This window comes from Grus americana, chromosome 2, assembly GCF_028858705.1.
Source record: "Grus americana isolate bGruAme1 chromosome 2, bGruAme1.mat, whole genome shotgun sequence".
Taxonomy (NCBI): domain Eukaryota; kingdom Metazoa; phylum Chordata; class Aves; order Gruiformes; family Gruidae; genus Grus; species Grus americana.
In genome coordinates, this window is record NC_072853.1 from 107,941,491 (window position 1) to 107,961,864 (window position 20,374).

Consider the following 20,374-nt stretch of genomic DNA (forward strand, 5'->3'; position numbering starts at 1 on the left):
CCGGGGGCAAAAAAAGCCTGCCTCCCCCCAGCTGCAGGGCACGAGAGGCCATCTTCGTGGGGCAGGCATGAGCAGCAGGCAGTGACCGAGCCAAAAGGGAGCGGAGGAGCCCTGACAACAAGCGGTCCTGGCTCAGTGCTGCAGAGGAAGGCAAAAAACCCCCGGGGACCAGTGCCAATCTGCCCCGGGGGAAAATTCCTTCCTGACCCCAGTGGCGCTGGCGATCGGCTATTCCCTGAGCACCTGAGCAAGACCGGCCTCCTCCTCCTCCTCCTCCCACAGGTAGGCTGGCCACGCCTCCCAGGAGAGAGATGCCCAAGCCCTAATTCTCGGCCCTCAGCCTGGAGCCATCTCAGGGGCAAAAAGCCCCTGGCCTGATCTACTCTGGGGACAAGAAGCCCTCCCACACCTGCCCTGGGACCCCTGGCAACACCTCTGCATTCCATTTCTTTACTTGCTGCTGCCCCGGCTCCGCAGGGGATGAGGACGGCCAGCTCTGCAGGGCTCCTCAGGAACCTCCATCAGCCTCATCCTGCCCCCGCAGGGTCATCCTCACCCAGCCCCCCCCAAGCAATTCCACCAGCTCCTTAAGGACCTCCTCTTGGAGGTCTTTGGGCTGTCCGCGGGCCAGCTCTGGCAGTGGCACACGGGAGGCTGCTCCCTTGTATCCTGCCCCGGGGCATTGTGACTGCTGCGTTGCCATGGTGGCGGCACTGTGATGTGGGGATGATGCGGCCCCCCCAAACACAGCCCCGCCCACCGCCCCTCCGCTCAGCATCATTCGGAGAATGGAACAAAGGAAGGCCGGCCTTTGGGGTGCTGGCCCCAAGGCAGGCCCTCTACAGTAATCTGTACATTCACACGACGTCAAGAATTGCATTTATGCCACATCGATTCCTGTGGATGTGGGGATGCCCAAGTTGAAATGGGTTTCCTTCCCTCTGCATGAACTCTGCAGAGAGCAGGCAGGTTCCCCCTCCCCTGCCCCCCAGGTCTTACCAGTGCCCCAAGGCAGAATTGCTGCTACCCTGCTGATGGTGAGGTCATCCTCTTAGAAAGAATTCCTGAGTGGTTTTGTGTGCTTGACCATCTTTGTCCTTGCACTTCAGTAGCTCTTTTCCTCCTTTGGCCTTCACCCTTGAGATCTTTCTTGGAAGTGACGGCAGCCCTCTTGGCCTTTGTCTTGCTCCCGCTAGTCATTGTCTGTCTTTGTCAGCTGTTTTCAGAAGCTCTTACACCCTTTGGCAATACACGCTTTCCCAGTTGTTCCTGAATGAAAAAAATCCCAGAACTCACAGGAGTTAAGCAATATCAGCTACCTACTTAGTAAGCCTGTCACTTCTCTTCCAGCGTAAGCATTGCTTGGGATTAAACACTGTTCCAAGTATAGGAAGGAGTTTGACCCAGCTATTTTCCTTCTCTTTCAGTCTCTGCCTATTTTCCTCTCAGACTCTGTTGCAATATAGATTTAATTCACAATTAAACAACAAGCCAGATTCTTGGTCCCAGATGTGGTTTTCTTGCCAATGGAAACAGATTTTGGGGGAAAGGTAGCAAGCTCCATGCAGTAAAAAATAACCACTAACTCTTGCTAACACATAGTACAAGTTATTTCAAAAGATCCAACAGTGACGATTCTGGTTCCCTATTAATGTACACAGCTGTTATGAACTGGACACTGTGGTTACTTTTTTCCTTAAAATGTTTCTCCTATAAATGTTTCTCCAGGTTTAACCACTGAGGCTGCATTAAATTAGCAGCAGCATTTCCCATGCACTGTTTGAACTTCTGTGCCCTTCTATCAAGTATATCAAAAAAAATAGGTGAAGATCACTGTTTGGACGGAGAAGACACACAAAAAAGATTCAGTTTTCACATCCAAAGCACACAGCAGCAACAGAATCCTCCCCCACAGCACATGAAGAAAAATTCACTATCTTTTATTCTTTGAATCTTACATTTCTTAGACTCTTTGAAAAGTTCACACTAGATTTTGTTTTCCAATTAAACAGAATCCATTTAAACATGGCATTTGTTTAAAGACCACAATACATATCTAATAGTATGATGTCCTGAAGGTGACAGTTTCTTCTCCATTTAGTACTCAGGTCAATCTGTTTTATATTGAATGAAACTGGCTGATATCTCTCAGATGACTTGCTGATCAGGTGAACAGAGTTTCAAGTGAGCCACAACTGGTCAAGAATTTGCACCAAATATGGCAATTAGATTGAAATGAACATGTTTTTGAAAAAGTCAAAATTTTTGCTATGTGGCTTTCAAACTAAAGGTTTCAAACTTGCTTTGATGCTTGTTGAAATTTAAAGCAAAATGAGGATTAAAATGAAACTCCATGCATAAAATAATATTATTTTGTTTTGGCCACACAAAATGCTTAACCAACTAATCTTTTGGATCAAATGAATGGGTGTGGTTTTTTTTAATTCACCACTAGTTTTGGTGGACCAAAATATTTTAATGCAGAAAATAATAGTTAAAGAGAAAACTAACCCAAAATCCTTAGTCATTCTCCTTTTACAAACACAATCTTCTGTGTTTTGGAAAAAACACACAGGAAACACCTTAGAAAAATTAATCGTTCTAACATTAGGGTAATGAAAAATCAAACCAGTGCCTTCAACCCTTGTGAAAGGATGTGAAAACAAGCCAGTACAGCTACAGATGTTCTTTATCTATCTACATATAAACAATTCTAGCCAAGGGGGCACTTCTCATTTGATTTGAGCCTCGAAACCATTTTCATACACACAGACCTAAATCTCAAACACCAGGCCAGAATTTTCAAGGAGAATATCTAACTAGCAGAGACATGAAGCACCATTACTTGGCCATTCAACCTGTATTTTATTTGTGTGTATAAGGTATGGAAAAATGAAGAGACACTTGTAACAGATATTGCTCACTGAAAGGCATTTTGTGAAATGACAGAAAAGAAAGGTTTACAACACAAACACAGAAGTTGTTTTATTTTGGGCATATGATCTTTATTTAAACTGTTACATAGGAATAGCTTTATAGAATAAGATTTCTGAGTAGAATATTTTCTCTTTCCTCCTATGTCTGTTCCAAGCTTTGATGTTCATATTTGAGTTCCCACACTCTTCACAGGACAAAGAATTATTTATACTCTGAAAGGCACCTCAATCAACATGACACCTTTATATTTATTTGTAGGATATCACTTGCACAAATTGAAGTGGGAGTGGGGAGTGTACAGTGAACACAAGTCATCAAGAATAATAATTATAAAAGAGGAAAACTGAAGAGTCTGGCATATGAAAGTTTCTTCATTACTCCTTAGTATATTTATAATCAACCAATTTCCTGTCACATTCTCCATCTCTGTAAAATAAGACTTGTGTATCTTCCCATAGTTTGTTTGTAAGCCATACAATTCCAAGTAGCCATGCTTAAAGGCATTTTATAAACTATTTTAAAACGTGGCATGAAAATTTCCCCATGGGGATAGTCACTGGACACATAAATTGTTCCTTTGCCATGACAATACTTCCAGTTCTTGATAAAGATGGTTTGGATTAGCTTCCAGGAAAAGCTGCCACTTGGTTACATCCATGTTCAGTCCCTTTGCCAGTGATCTTCTATCCCAGTCACAAAGCTCACAGATGAAAACCTCAGGTGTCCTGCACAAAAACTCCAGATACCATCTTCCCCACAGTCAATGTTACACCATGCTTACATACACTTACATACAGTTTTGGAAAACTTACTTTACCAACCAGCTTTACCCATGGGAAAGTAACTTTACCCCTTTTGCAGCTAAGGGGTCCAATTGCTTGGGGACTTTCCTGTTTCTGAGAGCTGCCTGTGAATTCCTTGATGATGAGGCCCAATAGAAGTAGAGAGCTTTGCATCAGCAACACCAACAGCCAAATTCACAAGCACCGACTTCTGGCAGCAGCAGCAGGCACCTCTTTGTTCACAGGAGCATTGTCTCTGTCTCAGTATCTCACAGGTTCCATTTCAGCAGATCTGAAATCTTTATGTTGAGTTTCTCTCTCTTCATCCTCATTTCTTAGTGTTTTTGGAAGAAGGAAATGGAGGAAAAATAAAGCCCAGAAGAACAATTTACACCAGGATATCACTTCTCTTGCTGCACCATACTACCAGTGTTATCATGGCACATGTCAACATGACTGGGATCAAGATCAGAGTTATGAGAATTTCATCTGGTGGATCTTCCCAGTGAACCTTTTCTGAAGTACAGTTTGAAAAGAATTGTTTATGAATTCCAGTGATAAAGCCCTCTGCAAGGGGGTTTGGCCAAAAGCAACTCGCGTTGTTCGCTTCATGTTCTGTGCACTGGGTAAAGTTGTCATAATACCTAGGAGAAGAAGAAAATGAAGAGAAGTTTAAATAGAACACATATGCATATTACACTTAGAGAAAGCTACCTAGGGCACCATATAGAATTTATAAGAGTGGGTATATCATGTAGATACTCTGCTGAAGGACCTTTAATGGAAGCTGTGGGTACCAAATACTACACAGTGAGCCAGAAGGAGAACAGACTCATACATACTCATACAACTGAGAGATTTCATGTGAAATCCTGAGATCCCGGATGGACAGTGGTCAAAACCCTGTCTTCTGGGCGCTGTTACTACAGTCAGGACCTCCTAATGCCACTAAAGTAGAATTAGAACCCCCTCACTACAGACATCTCCAGTATCTTTAAAAAACATACATGCAAATGTGCCAAGAGCAGGACATTTTTAGCAAAATATGGATAATTCATGTCTCATCTGTCATTGGACATGATGTTGTGGCAAAAATAATGATGTGATGCTGGGAGTGAGCCACAACATGCATTATTGTGTAACAACTTCAATTCTGTTGTACCCTCAGGCAGTAAGAAGATAATGGGAAAATAAACACAAAGTTACCTTTTGACAACCTTTATCTTTTTCCCAACTCCAGCAAATGCCCAGCAGGAAGAAAATAATTCCTAATTACACGTTCACAATGCTCATGAAAGATTGGGAGCCCTTTGTAATGCCTAACACTTGATTTCAACACAGCATGTGCTGAACTTTACCTGTCCAGGGATAACTTATATTTATAACAACTGGCTACCCCTCAGGGGGGGAAAAAAAAAAAAAAAAAAGGAAACAATAAGCCTAAATGAGTAACTGGATGGTTCTGGATCATAAGCCAAAGAAATTCAGGAAGCGAATGGAGTATGGGGGAGGAGATCGGAAATTAAGAAGACGAAGAGTGTCTGGTCAGTACACGAATAGAGCAAGAAATAAGGAAGCTGAATTATTGTCTGTTGCGTTTTTAAATACTTCTTTCAGTCCTGCGTGACTCAATAAACTCACTTCAAAGGGAAATTAAAAATAGACAGTACAGGGCAAGAAACCACGACACCTCAATGGACAGCATCCTGCACTATTATCTGAAGGCCTTACCCTCCTTTTCAGTGTGTATAAATACAGTAACTCCTGATGAATGACTTCTTCTGACATTAAGTACCACAGGGGACTAATGCTGATTCAATCCTTTGCCATGAAGCGGTGGAGGAGAGACATTCAATGGAGGAGGGACATTCAGTGTTTGGGTGAAGAGTGAAGTCCACTGTCTATTGCCTGTAAGGGGAAATATCTGCCTGACCACGCTACAAGAATATAGGATGAGAAAACAGGCTGCAGAGCATCTACACTCTCAGGGCTGTGTTCACAGACGAAGAAGCAGCCTCACAGAAAGGTCCTTCTGCAATCTCCTCACAGATCTCATTCTCAGGGAGTTTGAGCTGATGACGCTTTATTCATAAGCAAATACACCAGACGATCTGAGAAGTCCACGCTCAGATGCTCTGGCATGCAGATGCATATATGCACAATGTATGTATATTTTAAGCAAAGCAACTAGAAAGGAAGCTTTTGTGACAATGTCAGTAGCCACAGGGAAACAACAGGAAATAAGCTAAAAATAAAATACAAATATTAGCTGTTTGTTATTTTAGTAGTGTCATTCTTCCATGTGACCTGGTAGCATCCATTCATTATGTCCTTGGACTAAATTAGAAGCTGAAGATGTCTAGCTGAATATGGGAGAGACAGTCCCAGAGGACCTGAAGAATAATACATCTGAAGGCATGCCTACAAGGTTCAACAGACTACAATGCAGAGACGGCGGAGCAAGCATACAGTTGCCCAGACAGGTCAGTGCTCTGTCTAGCACAGACACCACACAGGGCTCCAGAGAGTGTCAGGCTCTGCTCCAGCCTTGCTTTGGGCCATGCTCTGGTGAGCAAGCTTGTCCCATCGATGGCTGCTTCAGCTCCCCGCTGCCACAGCCACCTCAATTTGCCCATCTGTTCATACAGAATAACAAAAACAACAATAAATCCTGGTGACCTGAGCAGACTTCATATAAAAGTACCCTAAACTGAAAGATTTAATGATACAAAATATTTCTTCTTTTTTTTTTTTCTGGGTGTAAAATTCTATAGAAAGTTTACTGTTCTTCCAAGAATTCTGTAGATGTTTTTCATAAATGTTACATGGTGTAAACAAAAACATTTCCCACTGATTTTGCATTTCAAGTACAACACAGCTAGAAACATCTGGATGAATGTTGCCAAAAGGCCAGATAAAAATAATTAGGGAGTTATATTGTATTTGAAAGACTGAATCCCTAAGAGCCAAAATAGAATAAAAATGTTATCTTAATAGTCTGAATTCCTTACAATGTTCCCTTAATACCCTCTCTCTCAAAAAAAAGCTACCTGCACTATAACTGGGTTTTTTCACACAATTGTGAGAATGTAGATAAGGAAAAATCTCAACTATTTGAGAATTACATGTCTGACAGTAAAGCTCAATTCACTTAAATATTTATGTAATGTAATAATTTAGAGTATATGCACTGCAACAGAAAGTTCACATTAAAAAAAAATCCTCTGCATGGTACTGTGCAACAGCTGCCCTGGAAGGGAGCAACTCAATCCTTATTACTACAGCATGGGCGTTTTGTATTTGATCAATTGGTTTGCAAGTTGTTGGGCTTTTTTAAGAGGGAGGTAGGGGTTAATAAATGTTTAATTCCAATACTATTCTCCTATGCTTAATTCTCTTATGCCTTATGTAATTCTCTTTATTCAAATGGTAAAGGCTAGAGTAGGAAACCTTTTCATTCTGTATAATAAAATGCCTATCACAAAGACGTGTTGGCCTCTGACTGGAGGCACTTCAACACAAATGCATAAAAATTACACACTTTTTGAAAGCAAAGAACAAGAAATGACATTTTCTACTTATTCCCAGAACAAGTACTTGGAGAGCAGTACAGTAGCACAAGCTCCTTCACCTCTCGGATTATAAGGAGGTGTGGGAAGGTTATTATTCTTTATGCTGAGTCACATTTTTATCTCTTTCAGGCCAGCTACAAGGATCCTAGTTAGTTAATACTCAGGAAAGGTATATTCACTGGGAGCCAGGTCACAAGCTTTGTGATCAGTGGGCTGAAAAATTACTGCATCTGTGAGTTTCAACTCAGTTCAGTAGGCCAGTACCAAAAACCAAAAACTAAGCATAGTCTGAGCACCAAAATGCATATAAAGATATGCTTTACCCTGATATGCTCAGGAGAATCATTTTAAGTTTTATTGAGGAACCAACCACTTGGTTATACTGTGTACTATTGAAAATACTCATTTTGAGAGAAAAATACTTAATTCCTCTTTGGAGCAGTCTCTGAGCTGTAACAGATTTGTCTTGAAAGACAATTTTCAATATTCTAGAACAATACTTCATTTTCAGAGCACAAACACTTTTTCTCCTGTACTTTATGTTTCCACTAAAACAGATAATAACAATCGTGTGGTTAGTTTTTGTGTAAAAACTGTGGAAAATTTTATTTTGTGAGTTATTTTACCCAGGAGAAAATGTATTTATACGTATTTTCCTATAACCAAGAACCTAGACAATAGGCAGTTATTATCTGGAATGCTAGTGCACACATTTGCCTTAATGGGACAGCGTTTGATGGAGTGCCCACTCAAACTATTTAAATAGACAGCTGGATGTATTAAATCTCACGCATCTCTGCGCATCTAGTTGCCTACCGCTCAGGGCACCGCTCAGTCTAAGTGGAGGCTTGAATCCCATCCATGGTTTCCCACATCCCCAGGGAGGAATGTGGTAAATTCTTGCTCTTTCTTCCTCAACATCTCCACACAGAAAAACTGCAGACGATTGGTTTACAAACACACAAAAATACAACTCCAAATTTTCATGAGACCAAGAAAACAAATAAAGTTTCAACAAATGAGAACTTCCCAAAGAAAAATTGTTCTTTCAAAAAATCCCAAACAATTCTCCAAAAGCAGAGTACCATATATTATGTTACTGAAGACAAACTTTTGAAGGCATTTGCTGGCTGCAGCCAGTAGACCCACCAACAGTTCCAGTAAGAGACTTTTGCCACCTCTCCAGCACTCATGGATAGACCACCCCAGAGACACACTGCACACGTGCAGTCAGGGATGTTTTGCCATTGCTTTATGAGATGGCTCAGGAATTAAAAACCAAAACAATCACTGCACTTTCACTATCCTGTTTTACATAAATCAGCTTCATGATTAGTGATATAATTATGGAAGGGTACAGCAGGGTACATACATTATAAGTTAATTTTTGTTATTTTGAGTCCACTAAGTATTCAGAAAATACAGGGAAAATTCTCTCTAGCATAAACAAGTTTTGATGTAAATCATGTACTAGATACTCCAGGGACACCCACTCCTTCTGCTACTCTACAATCCTGGAAAAGAATCTAGAGGCACTGTTCCAGGATACTACAAGTTATGTGGTTTATTTTAATAAAGATGTTTTAAAATTCTTTTTTTTTTTTTCCCAGATGGTTCAACCAAGAAATTTCTTTATACATAGTCATATATTAAATTAGAGTTCAAAGTGAATAATCATCCTTGTAACCTCCACCCAGTCTGGAATGAGAAATGCTGAAATAATAATAATTATAAATACCATGTGATGAGAAAGGCTCTTCTTACAGCATTTCCAGATGAAGTGGAGGCAGGAAGTACCAACCTACCTCACAAAAAAAAAAAAAAAAAAAAAAAAAAGCCTATTCTTGTGTGATTTACAACCAGATTTTATAGAATTTAAGGGTGTAACAGTCTGGATGAACTTCAAATAAGGATCCAAACCTTAAGATTATTATCTCCTGAGGTTTTACCATCATGTTAAAAGGAAAGCTTTAGTTTTATAATCAGCTATGAGCCTACAAATACAGTGGAATATTTCTAAGTTTTTTTCATTCAACATCTCTCCAAACAGATTTGTGGCTGTACCTCACCATTCCTTTAATCACGTATCTTCTGCCAAGAGGAGTATTCTCACAGAAACACTTCTACCTCCCTAATCAGATCAGGTCTGCTGTTATGCATCTCCAATATAGAATTCAGCCAGAAGAAAATAATGTACTACAAAACATAAGGAAAGAAATAAATGGGGGGGAGGCAAAAAACCCGTCTGGTTTAATGACAACATTATAAAGTATAGTTCACTCTCATGCCACTAAATAATGGGCATTGTGACAGATTTACTCACTTGGATTGAAAGTAATAAATACATTCTGGTGTCCTTTGAAATAATTACAGATCACCACCCTTGCCTTCAGATCAACAGCTGTCTGGAAAATGAAAAACTGACAAATAAACCTAACTAAAAACCCTAAAATCCACAACTATTACTAAATTTTTTTCAATTTCCTAATGATACAGCAAGAAAATGTAAATATAAAGAAGAACTGTAGATGTAAGCAGTAGTTTATGTATCTAATATCCATCTCCAATGAGCAAGAGAAACTACTACATTAAGCAAATGTAGAACAAGGAAAGAAATGTAGCTTGACACCAGGTACTATGTTATAAAGATCAAAAATTTAGTAGTACTGGAATTTTACCAAGCCAGAAGCATCTACTAGCAAGTGGGCTTTGCCTTCCACCACTGCTGAGCTATATTTTAATGATTACTTAGTTGTAAACTCAGCCCATTTTTGAGGAACACCAATTCAGAGGGGAAGTATTCTCTGAAGCCATCACTACACCATGTCTATAAGGAGCCAGTCCCATAACTCCCTTGAATTAGACAAAAATCAAGAGTAAGTGAAGACAAACAGTAATCCCACAAAAACTTAAACATATGTATCCACCTTCTTATATGCACCGCACTTCCTAAGTAGCCATTGCCATCAGTGATGATGTGTGAAAAAAGATGTACTTAATATACCAAAGAGCCTGCACTGGGTCTCAGGCACTCTCAGCCACCTCACAAATTCCCACCTCTCCAGCCGAGAGAGAAACAGAGATACAGGGAATGCAATGTGGAGGGCACAGGAAAATGCAGGATGCAAGAGCAGCCCATGTAACTGGCATCCTGCAATCCAAACGCTGAAACGCTCTGCAAATGCCTGGCTTGCAAAGGTTCATTCATATACTGTATCTTCCAGATAAGAGTTTGTTTTGCTTCTTAGAGATGATTACAACATTGCAGTGTCACTCTGCTCTATTGCAGTGATCTGGCTCAAGAGCTGCGGCTTTAATATAGTTTGTCTAGACCATTACTTACTATGCTATTGCATGAACAACGAATTATGTCAGAATACATTACTTAATCATGAACTCATCAGGGACAGACTAAAATGAAGAAGGTTGAACTTCTCCAAAGAAATCCTTCCTGAGCTAGCTTTCAGAGTAACGATGAAGAAATACGTGCTATTTTAGTGGTGAACATGAATTCTCCTGAAGATGCCAAGTTGAGGCAAATGCCTTTACCAGTTTGACACAACAGATATTAAGCTGCTATGTTAATTAACACACACATCGGACACTTTGCATTTCTGGCTTAGAATTGTACATTTATTTACCGTAAGAATAGGGTCATCTGTGACTCACTTTTAAATCATCACTGCTCAGTTTCTGAAGTTGACTTGAATTACAACTTTGTTGATAGAGCAGCTGATAGAGACCACAGTTACAACCAGAGCTCATTTCTGCATAAGTTCCTGAGACACAGCAAAGTTGCTTGTCAACGAGTTCTTTGGTAAACAGATGCCCCCAGGTTTGCAGCAGCAACCCCACTATCTCAATTCAGAATGAGCTTAATATGTAACAGTGCAAATGGGACTGAGGATTCGGTACTATTTTAGGAAGTCTGATGCCTGCTCTCTACCCTGTTCCAGCACCAGCAGCTGTTGTAGTAACACTGACATTTGATAGAAAACAGAGAGAATGGCAAGGGGGAAAGAAGGGCCATCTGTTAATCACTGAAAGCTGGAAGAAAGCAGAGCAATTTTTAAAACACACTTTAGTGCTGTGAGCTAAAAAAGACACCTCCAATTCCCAAATCTTGAGAAGAAAGCTTAACCACAAAATGGTATTTGGAAAGAGAATGAGACTGTATGTGGAGGAGAAAGAGGATTAATTAAAAATGTACTGGTTTACTATATTGTACCTTTCATTTTAGAAAACTGTGATATTACAGCTAATGAAGATAACAGTAATTCCAATGTATTTTCTCACTTTTTCTTCTGTCTTGTGTGAAGGGTTGTATGGGACATATTTGCTTGTTTAATATTTTGTGCTTAATTTTATTTTATGATCAGAGCTCAAGTGTGTAGCATGGGTCTGGAGGGACACCAGCCCTTATGAGATCTACAGCAACTGTTTAGAGATAGACTTTTAATACTAGTGAATTCCTTAAAGACAGTCACTAAAAGCCCTTGAAATCATGCTATTTGTAATTTCAGCTACAATCATTCCGACAGTATTTGTGAATTCAGGTCACATAAACAAAAAAGCAGGGGCGGTTTAACTTGGCACAGGCAACAAGGCTTCCACACTCTGTTGTATTCCTCCATCAGAATGAAGCCCACAGTAGCTGTATTTCTTGATCATTCCCAATCCTCTTTGCTGTGGTGCTCAAACTGCAGATAGCAGGTTAACCAATGCAAAGAAAGCCTTGCCTTTACAATTTCTGGTCTAAAAGAGCCACAGAAATGTGACATGTTTTCTGTATCACTTCACAACATCTGTACTCAAAAACTCACACATGTAAGTATCCCTGCAGTGACGGTGAGAGAGCAGACACCACTGAAAAATGAATTAACAAATAAAATCAGCACAGATAACTCTATAGTTTTGGTTCCAAAGTCAGAAAGCAGTTAGAAAATGCTAGCTAAAATAAAACAACTGATTTCTAAATCATAGAATCATAGAATGGTTTGGGTTGGAAGGGACCTCAAAGATCATCTAGTTCCAACCCCCCTGCCATGGGCAGGGACACCCTCCACTAGACCACACTGCCCAAAGCCTCATCCAACCTGGTCTTAAACACTTCCAGGGATGGGGCATCCACAACCTCTCTGGGCAACCTGTTCCAGTGCCTCACCACTCTAACAGTAAAGAATTTCTTTCTAACATCTAATCTAAATCGACCCTCCTTTAGCTTAAACCCATTACCCCTTGTCCTGTCACTACACTCCCTGATACACAGTCCCTCCCCATCTTTCCTGTAGGCCCCCTTCAGGTACTGGAAGGCTGCAATTGGGTCTCCCCAGAGCCTTCTTTTCTCCAGGCTGAACAATCCCCACTCTCTCAGCCTGTCCTCATAGGAGAGGTGCTCCATCCCTCTGATCAGCTTTGTGGCCCTCCTCTGGACTCTCTCCAACAGCTCCATGTCTCTCTTGTACTGGGGCCCCCAGAGCTGGACGCAGTACTCCAGGTGGGGTCTCACAAGAGCGGAGTAGAGGGGCAGGATCACCTCCCTCGACCTGCTGGTCATGCCTCTTTTGATGCAGCCCAGGACACGGTTGGCTTTCTGGGCTGCAAGCACACACTGCCAGCTCATGTTGAGCTTCTCATCAATCAATACCCCCAAGTCCTTCTCCTCAGGGCTGCTTTCAATCCATTCCTCACCCAGCCTATAGTCATGCTTGGGATTGCGCCAACCCACGTGCAGGACCTTGCACTTGGCCTTGTTGAACTTCATACGGTTCACACGGGCCCACCTCTCCAGCCTGTCAAGGTCCCTCTGGATGGCATCCCTTCCCTCCAGCGTGTCGACCACACCACACAGCTTGGTGTCGTCAGCAAACTTGCTGAGGGTGCACTCGATCCCATTGTCCATGTCGCCGACAAATTTGTTGAACAGTGCCGGTCCCAGTACCGACCCCTGAGGAACACCACTTGTCACCGTTCTCCACTTGGACATTGAGCCATTGACCACAACTCTTTGAGTGCGACCATCCAGCCAATTCCCTATCCACCGAGTGGTTCATCCATCGAATCCATGTCTCTCCAATTTAGAGACAAGGATGTCGTGCGGGACAGTGTCAAATGCCTTGCACAAGTCCAGGTAGATGATGTCAGTTGCCCTTCCCTTATCCACCGACGCTGTAACCCCATCACAGAAGGCCACCAAATTTGTCAGGCACGATTTGCCCCTAGTGAAGCCGTGTTGGCTGTCACCAATCACCTCCTTATTTTCCATGTGCCTGAGCATAGTCTCCAGGAGGATCTGCTCCATGATCTTGCCAGGCATGGAGGTGAGACTGACCAGCCTGTAGTTCCCTGGGTCTTCATTTCTTCCCTTCTTAAATGGGAATAATGGTTGGTAAAACAAAAAAAGCGTGCAAGAGTGCTATTTCAGATGCTGACTTTTATATGCAAACATTTTAGTGGTTTGTATTTTTTCCTAATAGATATAGGCAAAAAAAATATTGCTAATAATGCCTCTGTGTCATCTAATACCTTTCATTCATTAATTTGCAAAGGAAGCATATGTCCTCATTGTCTTCTAGATGAGAAAGCTCAACCATAATACGGAATCACAATTTGCCTGCAGCAGAGTAGCTCATGGCAGAACTGGGAATAGAGCATGGGTCTCCTGGGCTCAGGACCAGGCTCTAGGTGCAACTCACACTGCTTATGAGGACTCTGATTCTTATCCTGCAACTGGGGTACTGAAACCAACCCTCTCCTTGTGAAATCTCCACTATCTGAGCTACACACACACACTCAGACACAGCATGACTACATATGACTTAATGCCCTAGGAAACCAGGACAGAAAGTGGCCTGTTTTTTTCAGAGAAAGTGGAGTTCCAGAAAAGCTCAGTCTTTGGGGATTACTTGGACAACAGAGCACCAGGTCTGCCAGAACCTGACAGAGGGGAATGGAAGGATGCCTTGAACTTCTTTCTGCTCTTTCCTCTGCACCTGACTGACATACCCAGGAAAGGCAAATGCTGTCCATGCTGAACTCAGGGACAGAACACAAAGCACAGAGTTACACCGCAGCAATTATCTCAGAATATAGACAAAATTACAGCAGCCTGAAGGAGATCCATGAGTAACTGAGACAGGCCTGAGCTGCTCATTTGCAAATAAGGAATATACAAACTACCACCTTTAATTCAAAGTATAAAAGACACCCTGTACCTCAGTCCTGAGCACATGCAACAGGCTCTGCTCCCAGAGAGTTCATGCAAGCTCTGATATAAATTCCAGTTTATGTTACTGAATACAGTAACACAGCTCCCAGGTTAAGGGGAACTCAATTCCAAACTAACCCTGCATAGTTATCCACCTCCTCTCCCCCTTTGTTTCCACAAAAAGCAAACCGCAGCATACAGGCCATATGAGAGCCCCGCCATGTTTCAACAGAGCCCATAATAATGGGCTATCAGAAGAGAAACCTTCTGGACCATTGCACAGCAAGTGAACCACACCACAATACAAGAAATCAGACACAAAACTGAGGTGGGACTCATTACATTTTGCTTTCATCTCTCTTCATTCCGGTGAAAATGCATCTTTTTTATTTTTCACCTGAAGATCAAATCACTGCTTACACTCAACAAATGACTTGCCAATTTTAACTTCTGCACAGATCTTGCAAAGCTCACTAAAAGAAATTTATGTTACATAGACTTGCATATCCTGACAACTTGAAATCATGCTTTTGAGGCAGGCTGCAAATAAGTCCATAAAGGTGAGGAGGTAAAACAGATTTAAGAATTCACAATACTTTGGTGACTACTATAAACTTGATTTTCACACCTACTGTTTCTCCCTTCCAGAGCTTCTCATTAAAATGATGACCTCATGAAAGATCTTTGATGTCTGGGAAAATGCACATTTCATAGCAGAAAAGAATAAGTCAGGAAATAAGTAATCCCATTTAACAATAGACCAGATGGTTGAATTCAGCTCAGGCACACAAAAAGAAATCTCAATGTTCCCTAAGTATATGGAACAGGGAATGTTCTTAAGAGACCAATAGCATTTATGTGTGTCGTGGTTTAGCCCTGGTTGGCAGCTAAGCACCTCGCAGCCACTCGCTCACTCCCCCCCACAAGGGGATGGCGGGGAGAATGGAAAAAAATCTTGTGAGTTGAGATAAAGACAGTTTAACGGGAGAACAAAGGAAGAGAATAATAATAGTAATAATAATAGTAACAACAACAACAACAATAATAAAACAAATGATGCACAAATGCAATTGCTCACCACATTCAGAAAAGAACAACCTGATGGCCAGTCTGTTTCCAAGCAGCAATCCCGCCTCCCAGCTCGCTTTCCCCAGTTATACATGGAGCATGACACTCTATGGCAGGGAATATCCCTTTGGCCACTCTGGGCCAGCTGTCCTGGCTGTGCTCTCCCAGCTTCTTGTGCACCTGGCAGGGCGTGAGAAACTGAAAAGTCCTTAAATTAAGGTAGACCGTACAACTACCTAGCAACAACTAAAAACATCAGTGTGTTATCAACATTATTCTCATCCTCAATCCAAAACACAGGACTACACCAGCCACTAGAAAGAAAATTAACGCTATCCCAGCCAAAATCAGGACAACGTGCACTAAAGAAGCTGATCTTTCAGAATAAACTCAGGGCACTGATTTCAGTCTTAAATACAGAAAAATACATGGACACCTGGTAACAGTTTAATCCCTAGTGAGAGAGAAATTTTTTGCTTCTGGCAATACTTGCGCACCAGGCTTGCTGTCACCTATGGGATCTTGTCACCATCAACTCACCTGTGACCACTCATCACCTCTCCAGGTCTGCAAAAAGGGAGCATGGTCCTTGACAGAAGAAAAGCAGATTTTGTACTTGCTCGTGGGTAGCTAGGTTCTTCTGTACTTTGAAAACATGTCAGAGTTCTCAGAAGATGTGTTTTGCAAGCCTGTTTGTCCTAAGATTATATGAAGTACTGTTGTGGTGGGTGTTACCAACTGATACTCTCTTCTACTCTCTCCAAGAGCTATTGTTTTGTTTTGTTTTTTTTTTCCCCCACAATGCAGAAGCAAGCTTTGCTTTTGGAAAGATATACTGTGCTGCTAGCTTTAAAGTAAGCAAAATGATGCATGGGAACAGCTTAAAAGACAGAAGCCTGCATGAATCATAGAAAGGTTTGGGTTGGAAGGGACCTCAAAGATCATCTAGTTCCGACACCCCTGCTGCAGGCAGGGACACCCTCCACTAGACCACGTTGCCCAAAGCCTCATCCAGCCTGGTCTTAAACACTTCCAGGGATGGGGCATCCACAACTCAGCAGCTGCAGACTTTGCAGTTTGTCTGGGGCCTTGGTTAGAGTCAACCCTCTTGAATAACTAAGTCTCAACAGCAAAACAAATGTATACAAAACCACAGACACCTTCCCTAACATTGCAGTCTCTAGCAAAACTCCTGCCAATTTGCAAAAAAAAAAAAGATGTCCACCTTTCCATCAAACTCTGCAGTGATGAACTAGCCTCTAATCCTTTAAGAATTAATCCTAGTATTAAACCAAACACATTAATCCTACTATTATTAATCTATTTCAAAATATAGATGAAAATCTAGATGAGCATGGACATTAACTGCTTTACTGGCAAACCAATGTGGGAGTGGTCACTGGTAAGCTACCGCAATGTTCTGCTAAACTTAGGTCTAATGAAACGTAGCATTCCCGTAGGAACAGAGTTCCTCCTCCAGCCACATCACTGAACACACTGAAAAATCCTAACCCTCAAATTCAGAAACAGGAAAACCAAAATTACAGCTAAACCACGGACCTAGAACGGAATTCCTCAACAGTAATATTTTATTGCTATTTAAATCATCACTTCCAGACCCAGATAAAGGAGGTGGTGTTCTAGTGGGAACAGCAGTAAAAAAGCCTCCCTGTAAACAGCCTACATAATGCTGTCAAAAAACTCCTACCTTCAATACTATACAGTGGCAAGGGACTGAACTGTATTAATCTGGCCAAGCAGCAGGATAATAATTTCTCACTAATCATTCCCTGGAAAGAATTTAGGTAACTCTAACACAGCAACTTTCCCTGTAATTATAATTATACAACATTAGTCCATAACTTTTATTCCTATAGTAAATGAATCACAAATAAAACAATGCTTTTTCAATCCATACATCAGTAAACCACTAAACCAATGCAGCGCAATACCATTATACCACGGTAACTTTCAATTAGCCAGTCTGAATATTAGAAACAGTTTAGCCTTACTTAGCTTACTTCTGAGTGCATGCACCTCAGAACAAGCTCATATATTTTGTTTTTGCAGACAGCTTTGCTCAGCTCCGTTCTCCTGTGGAATGGACTGGTATCATTCCCAATCTATCTGGTTTTAAAGGAAGGCAGTTGAGCTGACATTACACTGCAGCTGGTGCTGGAGTTTCTGTGTGGACACGTCCACCACAAGACTCCTTTTCTTCTGAAACTCAAAGCACAGGTCCCTACTCAACTCCAAAAACAAAAATTCATATGAATGAGAAGGAAACTCCTTTGCTTTCATTTGAAGAATGGGGATCTCATTTGCAGAACCATAGTCAATAGTGAACATCACAACTTATTAGTAAACATATTTTTATGCTTCTGCAAATTGAGTCATGTTTTCAGCAGTACTTGGAAATGAAGAATAGCAAGACCCGCACCATCTAGACAAATGGTAAGTGCCCTTGTTGATCAAGTCCTATCCCATTTATCTTCACAGCAGTAACACTGGAAGTCTAAGGAATGCCATAGCAACATTTGTACAGGATTACTGAGCTTCGTTGTTCCAAGATTTCTATAGCCCCTTCAGCTTCTTTCAAGAAAAACAAAGCTGAATATAAATGAATCTAACAACAGAGAAAAGGGGGCTTGACATGTTCCTTGATATCTTCAAGTAAGCAGAGCCGGAGATAACAAAATTAAAGGACCCTGAACAATGTCCGTGAAGGCTAAATTTTGAGTTCTTATTGTTACAAAATAGTTGTTTTCCTTCCTGGAGTATTCTGATTGCACAAAGCACTATTGTGCTGGACACAGTTGTGTCAAGTTTACCAACTGGCTGGTGACACTGCACCCTCAAATACCACCACCCCAATCACAAATGAACTCTTACATTTGTCACTTATTTCCCGCTCAGCATTGCTGTTCACCTCTCAGTTGAAATGCCGTAACAGACAGCTGTGGACTTTCCATACACAAAATTTGCTTGCAAACAGTCAGTAGAGAAAAAAAATACAACTTAACAGCGTGCTGAAAGGAGAAATTGTACAAAAGCATGAGACAGCTCAGCGGCTCAGAGAATTTAATTGCATTAAACATCCTAAGTGAGGACAGTTATCTTGATACAAGAGTATTACACTGAACAATTCAATACTGTTCAGCAGTGATTCTTCTTTAAGAAAAACAAACAAAACCCACATTTCCCCAAAAATCAGACTGATTAATTTATATTAGAGTATTACTTTGAAGCAGAATGGGTCTGAAAGCTAAGTTTTGTAAAAACACCAAGTACTTCCAAATCTGTGTGACATACCATGTTTTTTAAGGAAAAGAAATATTTCATAAGGACAGTTCTCTCAAAAAAAAAATGTTCTAGCTGTATCTTGCTAGAATGGGAAAATTTTATCAGTAGAAAATATCTACAGTGCATGCAAGCAATAAATAAAAAATAAAATAAAATAAAATAAAATAAAATAAAATAAAATAAAATGTTTAGCAGCAAGGACATTACATAGAATTGTTATTTTATTCAAGGGATCACATGCTGCAATTTTGTTAGACACATGTCTAATGAAGGGAAACAGCCAATACATAGAAGGAGTTACAGGGAACAGAATTGCTACAAAAGCCTGTTCTCTCACTTAACATTTAATAGTCTCCAATCACTGAATACGTTTCATGGGGAGCAGGTAACACATTGCTGCTTGGCAAGACCTAAAAGAAAAGCTCTTCTGCCAGCAAACCAAACCTCCTTCAGAGAGCTGAAGGGACTGCTGCTAGAAAACAGCTTTTTTGTTCACATGATATACATGACCTTCTTCTAATTTGTATGAAGATAAAAGACTGCTTCCAGAGATGATTAATCTCCCCCTAAAAATTAAAAAGACATAATAGGTCCATGTCAGTTGTCATCATTTTTTCTGTATTATTTATCAGGAGGGTACATTTTCTTTAATCTTCCTTTTCTCACCAACATGCCTGTCGTCCTTATTATACTTCACATTCCTTGCCAAATGCAGCTCCAGCTATGCCTTAGTTTTCCTGGTTGTACACACCTGGGCAGCATCCCTATATTCTTCCCAGAGTACAAGTCCCTGGTTCCACTGCCTGCGCATTTCCTTCTTACACTTTCGTTTGACCAGGAGGTCCTTACTTAGCCATGCTGGTCTCCTGCCTTCCTTGACCGATTTCTTACGCATGGGAACCGAGAACTCTTGCTCTCTAAAACAAACGTCCTTAAAGAGCTGCCAGCTCTGTTCTGTTCCTTTATCCCTGAGGGCAGTTTCCCAGGGGGTCCCATCCACTAATTCCTTAAACAACTGAAAGTTTGCTCTCCTAAAATTCCTGACTCTACACTTCATCTGGCCCATATCCCTCAACATTGTGAATTCCACCAGGGCATGATCACTGCAGACCAGGCTGCCACCAATCTTGACCTCTAACATGCCATTTCCCAGTCTGCTTCCAAAGGCCTTGTGAGCAGTGGTACAACCAGAGCAGCTACAAAGACAGCAGCAGGGGCAACAGTCTTTGTTAAGCAAAAAGCAAAGGATGCTTCTCTTCAGAGAAAATAGAGTAAATCAAGAGTTGCTTTAGAAAGGCACTCAAGCTACTGCCTGTTTCAGCAGCCTCCTAAGTATTCACATCTCCTCAAAGGCATTGCATCCACTTTAGGTTCTTTTTTTTCTAAAGTTGAATAGATCCTCAAGATAATGCTGTATTTCAGACCCTTACATGCACACCTGCAATGCTGACATGCAAATAATATAAAAATAAATATCAGAATCTTTACAGAACCACATAGGTTTT

The 20,374-nt window shown here is 41.1% G+C and overlaps 1 protein-coding gene across 2 annotated transcripts in view; it reads right to left on the reverse strand.

Moving 5' to 3' along the window:
- Nucleotides 1-2,983: 2,983 nt before the first annotated feature.
- RAMP3 (receptor activity modifying protein 3) overlaps nucleotides 2,984-20,374 on the reverse strand; it is a 56,239-nt gene continuing 38,848 nt past the window's right edge. For both annotated transcript variants that reach the window (XM_054817335.1, XM_054817333.1), the window contains one exon: nucleotides 2,984-4,363. In XM_054817335.1, coding sequence (XP_054673310.1) covers nucleotides 4,108-4,363 — 256 coding nt within the window. In that variant the 3' untranslated portion in view covers nucleotides 2,984-4,107. The remainder of the gene's footprint in view (nucleotides 4,364-20,374) is intronic.